At 35.6% G+C, this 20,000-nt stretch overlaps 1 protein-coding gene across 6 annotated transcripts in view; it reads left to right on the top strand.

Annotated features, from left to right (window-relative positions):
- Positions 1 to 20,000, top strand: part of ATP9B (ATPase phospholipid transporting 9B (putative)) — a 171,337-nt gene that overhangs the window by 109,510 nt on the left and 41,827 nt on the right. For all 6 annotated transcript variants that reach the window (XM_035893429.1, XM_035893430.1, XM_035893431.1 and 3 more), the window contains 2 exons: positions 7,845 to 8,005; positions 18,740 to 18,882. In XM_035893429.1, the coding sequence (XP_035749322.1) occupies positions 7,845 to 8,005; positions 18,740 to 18,882 (304 nt within the window). The remainder of the gene's footprint in view (positions 1 to 7,844; positions 8,006 to 18,739; positions 18,883 to 20,000) is intronic.

Raw genomic sequence — 20,000 nt, 5'->3', positions numbered from 1 at the left:
GTTTTTTAACCTGATTTCCTGTGGAAGAAAACCTAGGTGGTTGCATGTGTATCTGGACCTGTTCTGAGACAGTTTGGATGATGGAGTTGAGGTATGCACAGTGGACAGAGATTCCAGATGTGCTCCGCTAATGAAAGAATCACTGCATACTGCCAATAGAGATTGTTTTAATTCTTCCTTCAGTTTCTATATATTCACTTGCATTTATTGGTGAATCCTTCTTCACAAGGTAGCCTCAGTTACTTTAATCATCTGTGTATTTTATGTACTATATTACTTAAATTACACTTCCATGAAGAAAGGTTGCAGCTCTGATTTCCACATATTTTTATGGCATAAGCACTGACTTAATGTGTGCCACTGTTTCATGATTTTTTTTCCAACTTTCTTATAACTTTTAAAATAGCAAGGTATAACAAAATAAAATGTCTGCAATTTAAATTGAAAGAAATTTTCAAATGCACTTCTCAATTTAACCTTGAGTAAGATGGAAGGAAAAAACCCCCAACCTTTTAACTGTCTTTAAGCTTACTGTTGATTTGGAGATAAAATGAAATGGTGAAATTTAGTACAAGATTAAACTTCGTGCATTCTTGGCTTCATTTATTTAATTGAATTCTTAATGGAAAAACAGTCATGTGTGTTTTGATAACCTTAGCTCTGACATCTCTTCCCCTAGCCCTGTTGTGAGATAAACTCTTTAAAAACTGTAATAATCTCTGCTAATAGCTTAATCTAGATAGTCTATAAGGAGATCAGTTAATAACACCTTATTTTTCATGTGAAGAAAGCAAATGTTGGATTTCTTTAGATGCATGTTTTCAAGTGTTTGCTTGATGTCTTCGAAAAAGCTACAAGGTTCTCACACCATCTATGAAATCTTACCAAGCATACAACATAACATATATATATATATATATAACATGAATTCAGTCCCTATGGTGACAAAAATAAATGTGTGCAGCTTTATGAAAAAGATACTTAGACCGGTCAGCTGCACGGTCTGAAGTGTAGATATATTAGAATGCCCAAAATTTGCACAAATGAAAAAGCTAGCTGTTGCTATCAATTTGTTAGATACCTTTTGTAATTGTTTTTCTTGAAGGAAGTAGTGCCTCTTACTGAGCTATTTAATTTACTTTTTTTATCTATATCTCAATTTTTTATATTTATTTATGTAACTGCAGATTCTACACAATAGAAACTGGGCCCAGTTCTCCTGATGCTAGTTTTGCAGTTACTTTGGCAAAGCTAATTATTTTCATCTGTGAGTTTGCAAGCCAAGTTTTTTTAATAAACTCAGATTTGAAAAAATGCCATAGCCATTAAGTGTGTTTTAATAAGTGCCATGTATAAAGCTGCTTAGTCTGTATTCTAACCATTAAAAGACCTGATTACGTGACAGTATGCTAGAAAATTCTTGAGCTGAAGCTGGTGGTGATCAAGCTTAAAGAAGATACAGCAAGCATTTGTAAAAGTTACAGATGAAATAGAAATCTGAAGGTAGTGTTCCAGTGTAAAATCAAGCATCTTTAAATCCTGGTCTTTTTTCCACCCCATAATTCTGTGTCTTACCAATTTTGATCAGATGTAAGGAGGATTGCGAGTGCTTAGAAACTCTGAGTGTCTTCTGTATGAAATCTTGTGTACCTAGATTGTTTTAAATTGAAAAAAATTGATGTCTTAAGAGTTTTGCGGTGTGAATGCTTTTGGTTGTTGAAGTCTCCACTATGACTAGTTAGCTTAGATTACTGAAGTGTAATTATTGTAAATTGATGGGTGGTCTTGAGAAAACAGTTTCAATTGACAGCTTCTAATAGGTGGAGGGTAAGTTACTAACGCAGCACAGTCTCTAAACGGATGCCAGCGTTTAAGGCGCCATTAACCTTTTCAGTTTCTTCATATGCTCTGTGCTGTTTTTATCATTTTTGTGTGACAAATATATAGCGAAGCTGGAGAACATATGGTCACGCAGCATCTGACTACTGGCACCTTCAGGTGCGAGTCGGTGACTGTATAAAGGTAACTTTTTGCTTAGAAGGAAAGATGATAGTTTCAGTACACAATCGGAATTGTTAACATCCTTCGAAGAATTAACTCTGAGCATTTCAAACTAAACGAGGTAAATGCTGTCGGCTAAGGAAGATCCTACAGAAATACAGGTCGCCCTGTAAAGGTACGGTGCTGTGCTTGGTCCTTGCATTACTGACAGCAAGCTTTTGGGAACAGCAGCTAGCACCAATCTTGAGCACCCTCTGCTGACCAAACTGTACTTGGCATTTCTGTAACTGCCGCAAAGTCTCCTCTAGCCTTCAGTCAAATTAGAGCAAAATGCTGAAATAAGGCAGAGGCAAATGTCAATGATTTGGCTTCCTCGTTACATGTAGAGACTGATTCTAAAAAGAGACATGAGGTTGAAGAATATTTAGAGACGTTGGGATAGTTGAGCAAACTGCAGAAGTGTTAATGAAAACCAGATTTATCGCCAACAAGATGTTAAGAATCGGGTCACTGTCAATTTCTGTTATTTTGTTCTTTTGAAGCATAATGTTTTACTACAGATACAGTAAATCATTGGAGTTAGGATAAATCAGGACACAACTGAAAAAGGTTATGAAGCTTAAGAAGGTTATGAAATCTGTGGCCAGTATTTGTCAAAATGAGTGCCTTATTTCAAGCAACTGAATCCACTGCTTAAGTACAGTGGTGGATATAACTCACTTAGAGTTTTTATTGTAATAGACAGAACTAGAGAGTGCTAAGCACATCTAAAAACTGGAGAGGACTTTCACTTTGAGTATCCAAGCTCAGATGAGTCTGGAAAAGGCAACGATATAAAATGGGCGAATAAAGGAGGCAGAGAGAGAAAGAAATGTCTGAGTCTGTTTTCTTTTAGCATTATAGATATTACTAGCTATGAAAGGGAATTTTGTTTCTAAAATGATTAGTTTATTTCAAACATATTATGCAGTTATGAAGAGCTTGTTAAAGTAAAAACAGGCAAGTCAGAAGGGTAATTTCAAAACGTAATAAACTTATTTTGCTTTATTTAAACCACTTTTTTGAATACACATCAAAACATTCAAAAAACATTATCTATTTGCAGCTTACTCTTCTTCCTTTGGATGATAAACATGTATTTCTTATTGAGTTTTAAAATATTTCTACTGTTTTAAATTACTATCTGTTGGATATGGGCCGGTTTTTATAAGAATATAGAGAAGGGATTGTAATTTCTTTCTTTGGTGATACAATTAATGCTAAATACCTAAAAATGTTTCTTGAAATCAGTGTAGAATAGATGTAATTCGGTTCCATAAACCTGCAATATTAAAAATAATGTCAAGTATTTCAGTTTGGTCAAAGTGATGTTGGGTTGCATTAAAGCTCGCATGAAGGTTGCATACTTTTTTGCCAAAGGAAATACAGAAAATGGCACTGGAATGAAATGGACTATTTTCTGGTTATTTCTCTTGCATATAACTCCTCTGGAGTGGACTAAATAAAAACTTTTATTTCAGTTTTACTAAGTCAACTACAGCACCAGCACCAGCACCACCACCACGATTATTGCTACAATTTTAAACTGAATAAAACTTGTAATGGGTTTTTAGTGCTTCAGAAGATGTTTTCAAGCTTTGTCATTGTTGCTCTTGCAGCTAAACAAGTGATTGGGATGCTTGAAAATAGATCTGAGAAAAAGCAGGGATAGGTGACTTTTTTTACTAAATGGTCACTATATATTTCAGTGTTTGCTTTGCTTTTTCTACCTTTTAATTTACTGCTTAAAAGAATGAGTAAGATATTGATTGAAGAGTGTAACATACTGTATGCAAGATTTCCTAGGGTTTTATGTTAATCAGGACAGGCTTGGAGGGCAACATACTTGGCAGACCATTACTTGAGCACAGTGAATTAAGAAAAGATGCTTCCTAAACTTGCATTCACTTGCTTTACTTGTTTTGATTCATAGTTACATCAGCTTAATGTGGTTACCTGGATTGCTGAGCAGTCAAGAATTTGAATCATAGGGATAACCTTAGAATTAGGACACTTAACAAAGAAGAAACATTTACAGATTCCAAAGTTGCTGTACATGTTTTTAGTATCAAAGATTAAGGTAAAGAGACAGTGGTGTGTCTATTTAGCTTTTAAACGCAGACTAATAATCTATTATTCCTAGGGGCTATAGGAAAATTTTAATAGATCATTGAAGAAAGCCGTAGGGGTTCAGATATATGCAGCTAACTGTATATATTAGCCTATATAAAAATTATTTTTTTATAAATGATGAAATGCCTTGAATAATTTTTCTTGGGCAAATCTTGGTTTTGTCAGCCCAAAGAAGATACATATTTTATTTGAGTTTTAGTAATTTGAAATACTTACCTTACTCTTTGCATAGCTGTTACATTGAAGTTTAGACTAGAGTTAATGAAAACATGAATAATTGACTAGTATTTGAGGTTTAATAAAGTTAAGTTCAGAGCATGGATTAAGAATAGCAAAGAAAATTTTTGTTTGTGGTGCAAATTAAAGCAAAAATCTGTCTCGAAGGTACCTACCATGAAATTTCACTGTAGTCACTATGGTGTTTGTCAGTGCAGAACCAGACTGGTTACTGAAATATAATTACCTTTGTGGAGGAATTTGGTTGTGGGGGGAAGTCTCTCCTAAGATAGTGCCTTTATACTTCAACAGTGTTAAAGTAGGAAGCTAAAAAGGCTGTGAGCAATTATTTCTAATGCACTTTAAACTGTAATTGAACAAAAAATGACTGCACTAGACTATTTTGAGAAATCTTTACCATTGGGCAACATTTAGTTATAGAATTTTGCATTTCAATATTCTAGCATGAAAAACTTTCTCATTTTTCAAGTAATATACTTTTTATAATGTTAGAATTGTTATATTACTACAATAATAGCTTCAGAGGATAACCTTGCCCAAAAGTTAAGCATCTAGGGCAGCAACAGCAATGTTGCTGTTCATGTTCTACTTCAGTAGTCAAAAAGGGGCGGTTTTTTGTTGCTTTCAACTTTTCCTGGTTAAATTAAGATTTTTCTCATAAGATAATGACTTACACCTTGTGGTCCAAAAAGTGTAGTTTAGACCTTTAATCATTCTGTCATTCAAAAATAAAGTATTTTAAAAACTTGTAGGCTTTTTTGGTGCATGTAGACAATGCCATACTTTTTATTGATGGTTTAAGCCATTATTTTACTGAGAACCATTAGCTATTTAAAACTTCGTGCATAAATTAAAGAGGAGCTAAATGGATTTGCAGTTGTTGCCATTAGTAGCTTTTTAGATTATACAGGCAATTATTGTGTTCATTATCGTAGAGCAGCCCTTTTGCAAAACTATTGTGTTTGTCTTAGACATTATGTACGAATTTTCCCTTAGAGATTAAAATTTCCAGTGGTGTGTTTAATTTTGTTAACACAGTTGTTTCAAATAGAACAAATATTATGACAAGTAGAAGAAAATTTGCTTTTCTAATATGGGAAATAGCAATAAATGTGGAAAATTATTCCAGTTCTTCACTCATCTATTTTTTATATTGTCATAATTATTCTGATGATTATTTTCAAAAGAAAAGAAATTGATTTCTTAAGATGGTATATTTTACAAATGCTTTGAAAAAAACGCAACATAGTTAAAATGAAGTTTACCCACTTTTTCAATATTCAGATTTTAGAGAATGTTAGTGAATTTCTACATGAAATGTATCTGGATAATTCAACAGCGTTTCATTAGTTTGAGTGCAGAATTTTAAGTGGAAAGGCACAGAATTAAACTAATTAAGTATATTTCAGTACATTATAGTAACTAATTTTTGAGAAACAGAGAATGCTTTTCTGTTAAAACTTACTTTCTTTGTGTGCCTTCTTAAGTAGGGTTTTGCATTGCCTTCACTTGCTATAGTAAATGAAAATATTAAAATTATGGCCAATAGTATATTCTCTGTTAAAAAGCATGACGTTATTAGTAACAAACCAAACGTTCTTGAGCAAGAGATTTATTGTGCGAAAATTTTTCATCAACTTTTTCATTCTCTTAATATCTCCTCAAACATACTTTCATTGGTTTCCAAACTTAAATTCACATCTGTCTTCATCAATTAGAAAGGTATTAATGCTTTGAATTAGCTATGTATCAGTGTGCAGTGGACTAAATTTAATGTTTCTGTCCAAAAAGTGGCATTCTTGCCAAAGACGCTCTTTATTCACTTCTATTCTGGGGTGGGGTTTTTACGGGGGGCGGAGGGGGGAGCTGAGGGGAGGGATAGGCTTTCACTACCGTGATGCAGGAAAAAAAAGTGTGAGGTAGTGGTTATGCATATTGCAAGACAGTGATTCTTTATTTTATTACAAAAAAAGACCAACTCTAGAAGGCCAGATTAAGTCATTCCTTTCACTTTTTAATGGGATTTGGATGAATAGAGTAAAATATGCACTTTGCATTCATTGATAGCATCTTTAGGTTGAGGTAATTGAGTCTTTTTTCCCTGACTGAATGAATAATGACTTCATCTGATCCTCAGCGAGGCCTGAAACTTAGGCTGCCTTTGTCAACGCAAAAAGATCTGGGCTTTGAAACATGCTCTACTTCCCTGGCTTAATTTTTCTTCATTTTAATCCAAAAACCTATTTTTCTCAATAATTCAAGCATAAACTATGTAGTAGTTGAAGCAGCGGAAATTGCAAGATATTTGTCCTCGTTGTGCTGCTTTTTAAATGCAGCTGATAAATCAGCCGCTGTGGTCTTCAGCTGCCTGGTTCTCTAGGGAAGGGACAGCCCATGTATAAGCAAGATTGCTGGAATTTTTAAGAACTATATTTAAAGTGGTTCTTTTGCAGACTGTTTGTTATCTGAGGAAGTGTTATGTTTTACTGGTCTTACTGGCAAGACTTGGAGATAAAAGGGGCGTCTGTGATGGGGCCTAGGAAGTCTTACTGACATAATTTTCCCACATATTTTAATGACTACAAGAGCATCCCAAAAAGTGGAGTATACTTAGCTTACAGCATACATTATTGAAATGGTGGGAGTCTTAGTTACATAGCTTAAAAATATTTTTTCGTGAGAAACAGTGGATGAAAGATAGCTGATGTTTTTGCTAAAATGCTTCTAAATCAAATACCTTTTTACTCATGAAAAGTTGAAGCTCTGTTTTACTATTATAATTTGAAAATGGGTATTCCACTTGATTGTTGTTGTTTATTATTATGTTGAATAACTGAAAGCTTCGTACAATTAAAAATTGTTTCGATGAAATTAGTTCAGATGTACAGACCGCTATGGGAGTATAGTTACAAATCACAGTACACTAGTTACATGAATGAGAGGGTAGCTCTGTTGCATTTGTCTGTTGATTCTTGACTCCAATGGGGTTTTGATGTTCTAGCAATAAATGAGTAGTAGCTACCCTAGAAATATAATTTACAGTGCCAGGTTTTTTGCTGCGTGCATGACAGAAGAAAATTGTTTTGGCTTATTTGCTCATCTTTAATTGTCCTTTCTGCTTGCCTTCCTGTGCTCCTATCCTGGATCAGGGGATGGGGGAGGGATGTGTCAGATGTAAAGGCATTCAAGAGGCCTGCCTGGGATAGTTCACACTGGTTCTGGGAATTGTTATTGTCCTGTAACCAGGGAACATCTATCACATGCAAGCATAGGAACAATAATCAATTCAGTTATCAAAATGCAGTTAATTGTTGCAAGTGCATGGATTTTTAATAGGTAGGAATAAAAAAGCCAATAATAGCTAATTGTTCACACTGTAGAAGTGTCAATTTAAGAAAAAGTCATGACTAACTTGATTTATACTTCTTCTCTAGGTTGGCTTGCTGGACCTGGAGCTGAATCAACTGACCAAAGCCCTGTTTTTGGCTTTAGTTGCACTATCAGTTGTTATGGTAACCTTGCAAGGATTTGTAGGCCCATGGTATCGCAACCTTTTCCGGTTCCTCCTCCTGTTTTCCTATATCATCCCAATCAGGTATGTATAAGAATGAAAGAAAAACACAGACATCTAATTTCACTGAATGTGGCTTTCTTGAAATTTATACTTGCTTCTCATTGCAAAGGAAATTGATCTTATCAGGAAGCTGAAGGAGAAGGTGCCAACAAATCTGCTGATTCTTGAAGGATCACTGTACAGAAAACAATACTGTTGTATTTTTTTTTGTATAATGTTCATCTTGCTGGAGTAATCAGGATATCTAATCCTTTACTAGCATAAATGTATTAATAAGGATACAATCTTGGTATATTTGAGAACGTGGTTTTAGGAAACATGTATTTGAATGAACTGATAAGTATATTTTGGAATTCTATTGTTAATGCCTTAAATACTGAGAATGTTCCATTTCTCTGGTTGAAATACAGACTTTTTACTACAGAAATGATTAATTTAAATTGAATGGCTGAATAATGTAGGTGTGCTTTGACAATGAGAGGACTTTTAACATGTGTAACCAAGTAGAGGCTTGCCCTGAATTAATTAATTCATTAAGCATGAGTACTGTATATTCAAATTGCAGATAAACTAGAACAGGAAATAATATCCATGTGTGTAATCAAGTCTTCTGTGAACACAAAAGTGAGAATACTGACTCTGAAATGAGGTTTTTTCCTTGAATGGGCATTTCCTTTGCAAAATGGAAATACTCTCTGCTGTTAAAATACCCAGTGTTTAGATTAAGGCGATTGTTAATTTTAGAGGCTCTCTGGAACTCTTCAGTTTAAGATGTGTCATTCACTAAGCCCAGTGGCTAGCCACAGAGTTAGCAGCAGCTAAACCATAGATAGGTTTAAGACCTATCCTCTCAGGTTGCACACAATATTTAAATCCATGTAGTGTAAGGAAAAAAAAAGAGGATTTCATTAGGTATTTTAATCTAAGCTTACATGACTTATGTCTTACTGTGTTTGCATTTTTTAACTATATGTCTATGTGAAGGGAACTGTATCATATTTGACCAATTTTCTATTCAAGAAGTATCTGTCTTAAGGTTTTATAACTTAAAGGACTTGTATTTTTATACTACTTTTGTATTGCAAGAGCAGCTTGGTGTTTTGGGAAGTTGGAGAAGGTTCCAGCAAATCTGCTGTAGAGCTGAGGAGATCTCATTGTAGAAACTAGTCATCTTAGAACAGTTTCCACTTCCTTTAACTGGCTCTTGTGTATTTACACATTCGTGTTTCAATTTTGTGATATCTTTCTAAACACTGTCATTGTCATAGCTCCCTTACTGCTTGTGTGATGCTGCTGTTCATTCCCCCCATACACACACAGTTATTGAGTGTTAAGCAATTTATCTATGTGGAGAGGCAAAAAGCATTGCATTCAAGTGATAAGTAAAGTCTGCATGTTGCTGAAAGATGCACTTAATCATCAAAGACACGTAGGGGAAAGGAAAAAGGAGCTAAGAGTATAAAGGATCACTTGTTGGTCACTGTTCTTCCATAATACTAAGCCAAAACTTATTAAAATGGTTAAAAGACAGATATATCTTTGTTACTGGATGCAAGAGGATTAAGAGCATATATGTGGTATAAGAAAATTTGACTCTATATTGACAGTTCAGCATACACCACTGGAAAAACATGTTGATTGAGCAGCTTGTTTTCAACTTGAGTTGTTTAGTGGACTTGTGGAATAGTTCTTTTCCAAAAATAATTTCTAGGATACACCCAACCCTATTTTTCCATTGCTTGTGAGAGATAATATACAAAACAGAAGTATTGGGGAATGTGATTGATTTAGTTCTGAGATGAACCATATAGATACTCTATGGAAGATCAGACAGGAATATATCGGAGAATGCTTTTCTCTCTAGACATTTATCTATTTCTATACCAACTTTCCTTCAACTCAGACCACTTGTAGACAGGGTTGCTTCCTACACTGCCAGCAAAATAAACTCCAGCCATGCTGGTGGTCAAATATAACTACGTTTCTCTTCCCCTCATGGATGTTAAGCATGGAAATGACTTATTCTTTAGGCTGTATTTAGAGTGTAAACTCCTGGAGATGAAAATTACAAGACTAAATGACACTGAAGCACCAGGTGTTGTGTCCCCTCATTGTTTTTAAAATAACTGTATAGGGGAAATAATGAACTTTTCACAGGTAAAGGAAATGAAAGTGGGAGATAATGATTGACTGGTAGAGGCAAAGCATATCTGAACATGTGAAATGTGTTGACTGATGGGTTTAGAGAACTCAGAAATTTTCTAAAAATGGAGCTTTTTTTGCAGTTGGCTTTTGGTTTGCAGTGCAAGGGAAGTTCCAAGTACACAATAAAAATAATTTTCCATGGCCAGACATGTTTGGTGAAGATCATCAGGGTGAGGTAGCTAATTGTTAGCAGAGTTTAACTGATCTTTGTGCAGCCTCTCCTGTGATGAATAGGAAGAGGAACTTTTTTGCTTTGGGGAGCATCTAGTTCCTGGTGATACAGCTGCATCCTAAATACTCCTCTAAATCAATGTTGCTTTACTGTGTGAAGGGTTTTACTGTGGGGCTTGTAAGAATTCAGAAGTATAAACATAAAGCAACTGTATTAAAAAGAAAAAATCAGAACAAAAAAACCCAACTCCACAACCAAACCAAAAATACCCCAACAACTAACACTCACTTATGCAACCACTCCACCCACCCCCAAAAAAACCCAGTTGACAACATTGCACACATTCTGTAGTGTACAGGGAATCAGGCAAAATGGAGGAAAAAGTATTAAAAACAAGCATTGAAAGCTTAGCCCAGCTCGTAATTGGTTGTAAGTTAGAACCATTATGCACAAAAAAGTTTTGAATGGCCCCCCTGCCCCCAGAAACATTTGGCCCTTAGAAATGACTATTCCTGTAATTGACATTTCTTTATGCCTATGGAGGAAGCATAGTCCAGGGTTCCTCCATAGGCAATCTGCCTCCCTACAAAATTAATCTGTTTGAATTTCTTAAAATTTATTGGGAAAGGAGAATAGAAAGCAAGTCCTTGACAGACTGTCCAAAACTAAATAAATCTCTCTAGCATTATGCTAACTCATTCTCTGAGTTTCTCCGTGTTCCTTGATATTCTTAGACTTTTTTTCTAGTTGGCTCTACCCAGTTTGAGATGAGTTAATGCCTATTCATCAGTTCCTCCAGTGTCACTGAGACCATTTCATTACTCATTTTAAATAAAATCATTGATTGAAATACATTCTCCATTCGTTCACAAGATCTTGTCTGACTGTGTCACCTAGTGTAGTTACCACAGAGCAGGCTGCGGGGAGTGTATGTACTCAGATGTGTGGATGCTGCTGCTCTTTGTGATGCTAGTGTGGAAGTTCTTAGGCATGTGACTTTTTTTTTTTTTTTTTTTTTTTTTTTAAATAGTAGGGTCCTTTTGTTGAACAACTTGTATTTTTTTAGATGGTCTATGTTCTGAATGACAAAGGGCACAGGGCAAAACTAGTCATGCTAATGAAAAGTCAGCACCTCAGGTGTGGGAAGATGAGGTAAAGCTTTGTCATTGTTATGCTATCTTTTACCTGGTTACCCAGTTTATCACTGTGGTTATAGATACATTCTTTTTAATTTTATATCTTTTTAAAATCAGGCTTACATTTTTATCAGGAGAGTTTAATTTCCCTTTTGTGTGGAACTGAAGACGTTTACTGTGCATATTTAAAATTCCAATATAAATCATGTAAGCCCTGAGGAGTTTTTTCTTCAGTTTTTGCAGCTACTAATGTCATTGGTTGTTTTAGTTTTAACTTTTTTGAAAGAGCTGTCAGAGGCAGTTACCAATATTTGTATTTTTAAGTACAAGAGAATAGAAGAGACTTCAGTCAATGTGGGATGTGAGATACCCACTCTCAACTACTGAAAATCCCAGTGTGTGTGTATATGGGTGCAGGAAAGATGATGGGGCTGTTAGAGAGCCTTGTCATAAAGCAAGTCTGTCCTTTCCCATGGCATTTAGTTGCAGCGTCTCTTCATCACCTTACTGGAGCTGCCATAGTAATCGATTCACCAATGACAGCCAAGGCCAAAGAAAAGGCTAGACTTAATGATGGTACCGTACCACCAAACTGGATCCCCTCCACCACCAAGTAATGGGACTTTGTTTATTCATTGTCCCATCCTCTTCAACACCTAGAAAGACAAAGTGAGTTTCACTTTGACTTGAGTCCTTTTGTTTCGTTGGTTTTTGGTTTTTCTCCCAAAAAATTTATCCAGGAAATTTTTTCAAGATGATTTAGGCTTAGCCAAGCAGAGTTTGGTGAGATTGCTGTCTTGTGTATATAGGCACATGAATCCTGTATACAGGTACGTGCTTCTGCTTAGCTGTTAAGAGACGTAGAGGATTTACCATAAAATGATAAGGTATTGACTGGGGATCTGGTAAAAATGTGTATTGTCCAGGCTTTATATTTAGTAGCATTTTAAAGCTGGACTGGCAGGGGCTTAATCACCCATCTTTTTAGGAGGATCCTTTAGTTTTGGTGTACAGAGAAGCTGAAATGTCTTTTGTCCATGCCTTCAGGCACCCCAAGGCTCCTGGGCATTGAGCCATTCTGCTAAAGTAATCTGTCCCAAACATCTGGAAGGAACTGCCTTGCACTTTAGTAAAGTTTTGGGGCACTACCTGGCTCCCAGATGCTTTTTTCTACATTTGAAGGAGTATGAGGAGCATTTAAAGAAAATCCTTTAAGTTGTGTCAGTCTGTTTTCAGTGGGCAGTGAGGAAAACACTGCTGGGAAGTCTTGTGTCTGAAATTCATTAATATCCAATCAAATTCTGGATCATACAAATATGAAAAAGGAGGGTTTATTCAGTGTGCTTCTGTGTATTCCCAAAATCCAGGGAACTTGTTCTCAGTTATATTGTAGTTTGTGCTGTCCCTGCTGGAGCTCTAATCTGTATAACGTATAGGTGCAAGAGAATTGGTGTAAGTAGTCTCACATATACAGACAGAATATATATTGGATAGATGATGCAAAGCTTTCAGTGTGGAAGAACAAAGAGCTACTCATAAAGTAGTTTAAGCAATCCTTACAAATGTGCATTATGCTTCTATACCATACCATGATATATAATGCCGTCAATACAGATTGAAAAATGTTATATGAAGTTTCTTGATATTTTACAAACTAATTTTGACTTTTTCATGCAACAGGAGCTATGATGTGTGTCTCATGCTAAGAGTATGTCTTACCCTGCCCAGTATGGTGCTGTACTACCGCCTGAGCTAGCTTTGTGCTTTTCCTACAGTATCCGATATCCGTGCTACATAGAGAAAGCACATTCAGGGTTTTTTTTTTTTAAGAAAAAAAAAGTAATTTTTTTTATCTGATCTATTGCAGTAGATCTTTTTTCTTCCTAACCTTGCAACATTGCCTATTTGCTTCTAGATGTTTTTCTGGTTTTAATCTAATAATATTACAGCAAGTAATGCCAAGTTTGTCTGGAATACACTAAAAATATTCAAGTTTTAAAAATTATTTGTATTTGATATCTAATGTCAATATTTTTGCTGTTGTATGAGGCTTAATGAAAGAAGGCATCTGACCTGATAAATGTGAAAATAACAAAGAAGCATTTTTAATAGGAAGTAATTATTGTTATTCTGAGCTGCATGTGCTACATCGCTTGTGCCAGGGTGCTCATTTGACATGCATTCTATTTGTATTTTGCGCTCTACAGTGTTTTCAGCCTGTTAGAAATTCATAGATTAATTTTCTTGTTAATTATTCCCCAGATTTCCTCCTGAGGTTTTAAGTTCTGCCTATGGTACAACTTTTCATCTGTACCTTGCATGTGGGGCATGTGGCCCTTGAAAAACTACACGTGCCACATTCGCTATAGCAATACAGGGTTGATACACATTTTTTTGCCACACATAGTGAAGCATAAATGTGTGGGATTGAGTTCTCTTTAAAATTTACATTCATTGCCTGGCCTTTATGTAAAGTGCCGTGTGTACCTTCTTTGATTTCCTTTTATATACTTAGTAATTATTACTTTAATAGACAAAATTTGGAAAGATTGGTCCAAGAGAACTAGTGAGACCAATTATGAATCAAACAAGAACACAGATCTGAGGCTTTTTTGGGGAGTATGAGACAGCAGAGAAAACTAAATGAAAATGTAAATAGTGAGCTAAACACAAAAGGAATATTATAGTCAAATTTTCTCTCTGAAGAAAATATGGGAGAAGGGGAATCAGGGGAAACTGAAGGGATGAGCTATGGGTTGTTTGTTGTTTATTTAGATCTTAATAGAGTTTGTGTTTAGAGGTAGTAACTTATGCTTTGTTCTATTTTTATTTGTTTAGTACCAGTTAATAGAAGTTGTCAGCCTGCAAAAATCACTTTCTGTGAAGATTTAACTTGCCAGACATGTTGAAGTTAAAACACTTTTGGTTGTTTCCTGAGAAATATTTTTTAAATTATTCTGTATTGTTTTCTAGGTAGTGTAAATAATGTGTACATCTGTGTGTCAATTATGGCTGTTTCAAGCAGGTAGGGATATGGAAAGGGTTAGGGAGTATAGCTATAGGGGAGTGGGTACAGTTTTAGGTACTAACATGACCCAAATATGATCTTCAGTGTTTTACTTCGAAAGAAGTTCTGAAAATAAAAAGACTGCATCTCAATTACTTCATCTATTTTAAAAATTGGAAACTACCTCGGGTACTCATACTGTATCTGAAGTTTTGGCAGGGCTTTGGTTTTTGCTGTGAAACTTCTGCTTCTGTACAGAACTGCTCAGGAAGTTCTTCCTGCACGCAAAAGCTCAAATAAAACTATCGTACAATTTTGATTCAAATTCATACTTTAATTTTGTTAGGCACAGTATCACTTTGTTCACAAAATTATCTTTGCTAACTTCATCAGGTCTTGATTGCTTTTCACCAAGTCGTGAAAGGCAGAATGTTTCTGGAGTTTCTAAATGTATTTGTCTGAAACTTTCTCAGTGAAGGCCCTTGCTCATTGGCAAATTTGTCCATTTTCACTAAAAACCAGTCAGAAATCTTTACAAGGGGACGTAATGTTATTACCATTTGGGAAAAAAAATGAAATTTAGAAGCCCTGTGAATATGAATTTGTTTAACCTAAAACACTACTGATGTTTGTGAGGGAATAAAAGCAAAAGTATCTGTATTTAACTTGTAGTAAAAACCAGTGTGGATTCTGAAATGTTGTGTTATTGAATTGTTCTGAAGCTGAATTGCAGAGAAAGCCATCCTGGCTCTTAGTGGAATAAATCCCAAATAGATGAAAGTTGCCTTAAGTTTGCCTGCTCTAGGGTAACTAGTGCTGCAGGTGAGAGGCCAGAAACTTCATAGTGTTGTGTTTACTAAATATGCCCATTCTCTGCAATGGCCTTCAAATACCTGCATTAACATACTGTGTCTAAAGATTGCATGTAAATTGGTTTGCTAAAAATTAGTTACTGGTGCATGTTACTGATAGTGTGATAATGCTACTTATTAATGAAAATGCACAGAACAGCAAAACAGAACAACTGATACGTATGGAGTCTTTTAAATAGGATAAAATTGAGAAGGATATAAAAAAAAAAGAATTTAAAATGGTTTTGGTTATATAATGAGGCTTCTTAAAGTCCACAAAGGATTTATGAGAAATGATAGCTAATGTTGTTAGGCACTGAAAGTAGCTTTGTGTTGGGTAAGCTTAGTATCTCCTTGGTTTATTGTGTAAAAATTCTTGGACTTTTCAGTCAAGTAGTTCTATCAGTTCCTGTGAAGCTCTGTTGGAGAGATTTCTAGTTTCAGAAGCAAACTCAGCATTAATAGGCTCCACCATTTTTAGTGTTATGTCAGTGTCTGTAACGTGCTAGGTGATAGCTACAGTGATTTCAAAGACAAAAATTTCTTCTAAGACAACAAGCACAAAGTGAAGGAAGTCAGAGCAGGATACAGTGTGCAAATTTTAGAATTAATACTAAAAATACATCTATAGTCCTTATTTTTTGCTTATTTTATTCTTGCTTAATCCTTTATTCGTCGTAACAATTCAAGCATGTGCACAATATCACTCTGTGCGCCTGAAAGCTGTCTTGGACTGTACCGGTCATTGGGAGATGTTATTTCTCTGGAGGCCAGTGGTGCAAGCTTTCTATTAGGTCCATCAGCATAAAGGGGCTACACTCTGTTCCACTTAGCAGTGCGTGCTGGAAAGCTAGAGTAGTTCCTAAAATGCCTCGATCCTTTGAAATACATATTTCTCCTCACCACTCAGCAAGACAAGATTTTTCTTTTTTTTTTCCTTATCTTTAAATTATATTTAAATGAGACTATAATTAAGTGAGTGATTAGAACATCAAAACCAGGTAACAGACACGTTTATAAAAGATGCAAGTGGAGAGACGAACTGCACTTCAGCTTTGAGAGACTTTTCTGATTTTACCTTACTGAAGTACAACATTTCCGATCTGGATGACTTTGTAGGTCTTATTGGCAGAGCAGCCCTGTGGGTTTCTCTGTGTGTGCCATGTACATGAGACTGCAGCTCTTAAATAGAGCTTTCATCACAGAATTCCTGTCTCAGTAGCCCAGGCAGAAAAAAAGTATTTGTAGTGCAAATGCCGCTCTGAAGGGGGATGGTGAGCAGCTTTCATCCTTCACGTACTCTACTTACTCCTGGCTAGAGCAAATGTCTAGCTGCTCTTAAATGAAGTAAGTGTGCTCGTGTGTTTCTTCTCAAGCTAGACAGCATCTTTTGTACTTGACTGGCTAACTAGCAGGTTCTCATCCTTGAGAGGAGTAAATCTTTTGCTGTTCCTTTTGTTGACTAACACATATCTCAGTGTGAAGTGTGTTACATTGGTTCTTACATTCTCTCTAACTCTGCAAGTTAACAGATGCACATAATACAAATACTGGTCTGGATTGAGTAAGTCAGGGTAAAACTGTAGTTAGCCAAAATGAGGCAAGTGACTTCCAGTATTTTCTCCTTGTTATACTGCAGCATTTTCAATAAAAAGCATCTGGTAGAGTCCTCCTTCTGTTGTCTGTCCTAATTTTTTTATAGATGTGTGTGTCTGAAGACAGCTGAAGTTAGGTATGATTTTGCAAAACTAATTGAGGTATATCACCAGGTAAAGGATGGTTTCCTGCTGCTGATTATTTTAATGGGAAAATAAGAGCTAGTTAAAGAACAAAATATCATCGTGAATGGTCAAGAATCTTGTATCAAAAATGCTTGGGTTTTTTTGTGCTGCAACATGTGTTGTCTTCTGCCATACAAATTCTGGAAGGAGGCGACTTGAAATAAACTGAAATTTTTCAGTGTGTGTGTGTTGAAATTTCAGATGTTCTCACTATTCTAGTTAAACATCTCTCTTCTTTATGGGATATTGGAGTTTGTGACTCACTGTTCACTGTTAAGTAATTCACTGTCAGTCTGTTGCTGTGATTGCAAGAAGACAGATGAAAACTGTTTGTGGCTGCTGTTTTGGTTATGCAGCACTTCAGGACTGTTAAAAAAGCTCTGAAGTGCATTAGGAGTATTTTGACCTTGATATATACCTTTGACCAATTTTAAGAGTCATGTTACTGTAAACCTGTTATTAAACTTGGGTCTCTGAGTACTGTGTCCCGGGAAAATCAGCTACAAATAGTTCACATAGCCCTGTCCTAGCTGTTTGTTCAGTATTTTTAGAGCAGAGTCAAAAGAAATGAACATGTGCCTTAGTCCCTGTTCTCCGACATCACAGCAAGAACATGGTGAATAGGTAAAGGAAAGTAGCATTTTAAAGTTTTAGATCAAGGTGGCGTAGAGTTTTGAGTTGGAGCATTTAATTTTGGGGAAAAGCAATGTGATGAAAGTTATCTCTGACCAGCATAAGTAAAGACTTTTTTATTATAACAAAGGAATACAAGGTGCGAGGTTAATTCTTGGATGATGTAGACATAGAGATATTAACAAATAAATATGCAGACACAGAGTGAACTGGAAAAAATACTTTTGATTTTGCATTTCTATGTACAATCAGTAAAACTTGCTGCAAATTACAATTTCTAGTACAGAGCTACCCAAAGGTTCCTTATTGCTGCTGGCAGTAGTAACTCCAGCCTGCATGCTATCACATGAGGGTGCGTTTCGCTGCTTGGGCGCTATTCTCTTTTTGCAATAGAGAGCCTCTGTAACTACATTTTTGGGAAGGACAGCAACATTGTTGGTTGTTTGTGGTGGGAAAGAGAAGTTGACAGACGTAGTTGTACTTTCCTAAAGAAAAAAATAGTTCTTTAAAAAACAGTGACTTGAACAGGTACAAAAATATTTGCACGTTCACATTATAAAGAGAACATAGGTGGTGGTGGGTTTGGGGTTTTTTACCATATAAAACTGTGACTTGTACAGCGACCTGGTTCTGTTGGTAAAGTGTATATAATATTCTCATCTGTATAAATATAGTAATGTAATTATGTCAGTCTCTGCAGTGTGTTGGAATCTGGCTAATGCAGAAGGCATGATATTGCATTTGTTTGCATAGCAGTAGCTTCTAAAAGTCTGGGATGGAGCCTGAATTTCTAACGTGATATGTGCTCTACGAACACATAACAAAAGCATCGTTCCGAAATTTTTGTTGTGTATAGTTTTAAAAATTTTTTTCCAAGTATCCTAAAAAGACCTTCTAGTTTTATTTTTGTGGTTATAACTTTCACTTTGGCTGATATTCACACTGATTATGGTATAAATTTCCTTTGCAGTTTACGTGTGAACTTGGACATGGGTAAGGCAGCCTATGGGTGGATGATTATGAAAGATGACAATATTCCTGGAACAGTTGTTCGAACTAGCACCATACCAGAAGAGTTGGGACGATTAGTTTATTTACTAACGGATAAAACAGGTATAACAGGTTACAATTCTGAAATATGATGACTTTTATAAAGTTTCTAAACTTTCTTCTGTATTTGACTAAGTTAATGCAAGAGTAGATTTAGACTACTGATTTTTATTTTTCAGTAAAATTTTAAGCATGTGCTCGAGGACTTTGTACCAGTACCAATAGGCTTAGTTAGGACGGTATTTACATGTGAAAGTCAGTATTTGTTAGTAATGTGATATATTCCAGTGGGAACACTCCTGCTATAGTAGCAGGACACTGCATAGCATTGGTAAGAGTACCGTATATCTTAGTCTGAAAAGACTCTGGGTTAGCACTTAGGATACTATTTGATTCTGCACCTCATTTCTACTGCAATATTGTATGATAGTAGCAGTTAAGGTTGGCCTTTGAGAGAGCAAGTCATTTCCAAAATAAGATCAGCCTTCAGAGCGATATCTGTTACCCCCATGAAGTTAGTTGCTCTTTATGTTACCAAGACCAGTTCTGGAGCTGCTGTATGATTTCATCTTCATAACTATAGCCCGTTACTATACCTCACCTGGTATGCTGGAAATCCCAGGCCTTACCAGGATCTGAAGGTAGGTAAATGTGTGAAGAAGTAATAGCTTGTGCTATGCTGCTGCCTACCATTATGCCTGAAACTTGTTGCAGTCTTACCACGCTCTTAGTTCTAGATGTATTAAAGGAATCTTAAAGTTTATTTCAGAAAAATGTCATAATAAATAACAAGTTAAATTGTGTAAATACAGTATTTCTCATCCTTTCTTGGTTCTTTCTGAGATTGAATAAATCAGTTTTGGTAGACATGCTGGTTTTTTAAGAAGCTGAACTCCTGAACTGAGGAAATTGTTTCTCAAAACAGATGAAGAAATTTTTTTAGTGAGTTTAAGTAAAATACAGTTCAAAATAATGAGAAAGTGGTGGTGGTGGTGGGGAGGCAGGGGTTGGCCTTGTTACACTGTTCAGAAAGCATAATACACAGTTCACATCTCTTTCCGCTTGAAATAGTCCAATGTTCCCTCCCATGCTGAACACTTCCATTACTGCATATTTTGAAATTAAATGTAAATTTAATATATTGTCACATTTTCAAAACACACTTTCATTTTTTTCTAAAG

The sequence above is a fragment of the Egretta garzetta genome, unplaced genomic scaffold (assembly GCF_000687185.1).
Source record: "Egretta garzetta isolate BGI_Z169 unplaced genomic scaffold, ASM68718v1 scaffold14, whole genome shotgun sequence".
NCBI classification, from domain to species: Eukaryota; Metazoa; Chordata; class Aves; order Pelecaniformes; family Ardeidae; genus Egretta; species Egretta garzetta.
The sequence above is the reverse complement of the archived record's forward strand: the minus strand, read 5'-3'. Positions and strand labels throughout refer to the sequence as shown.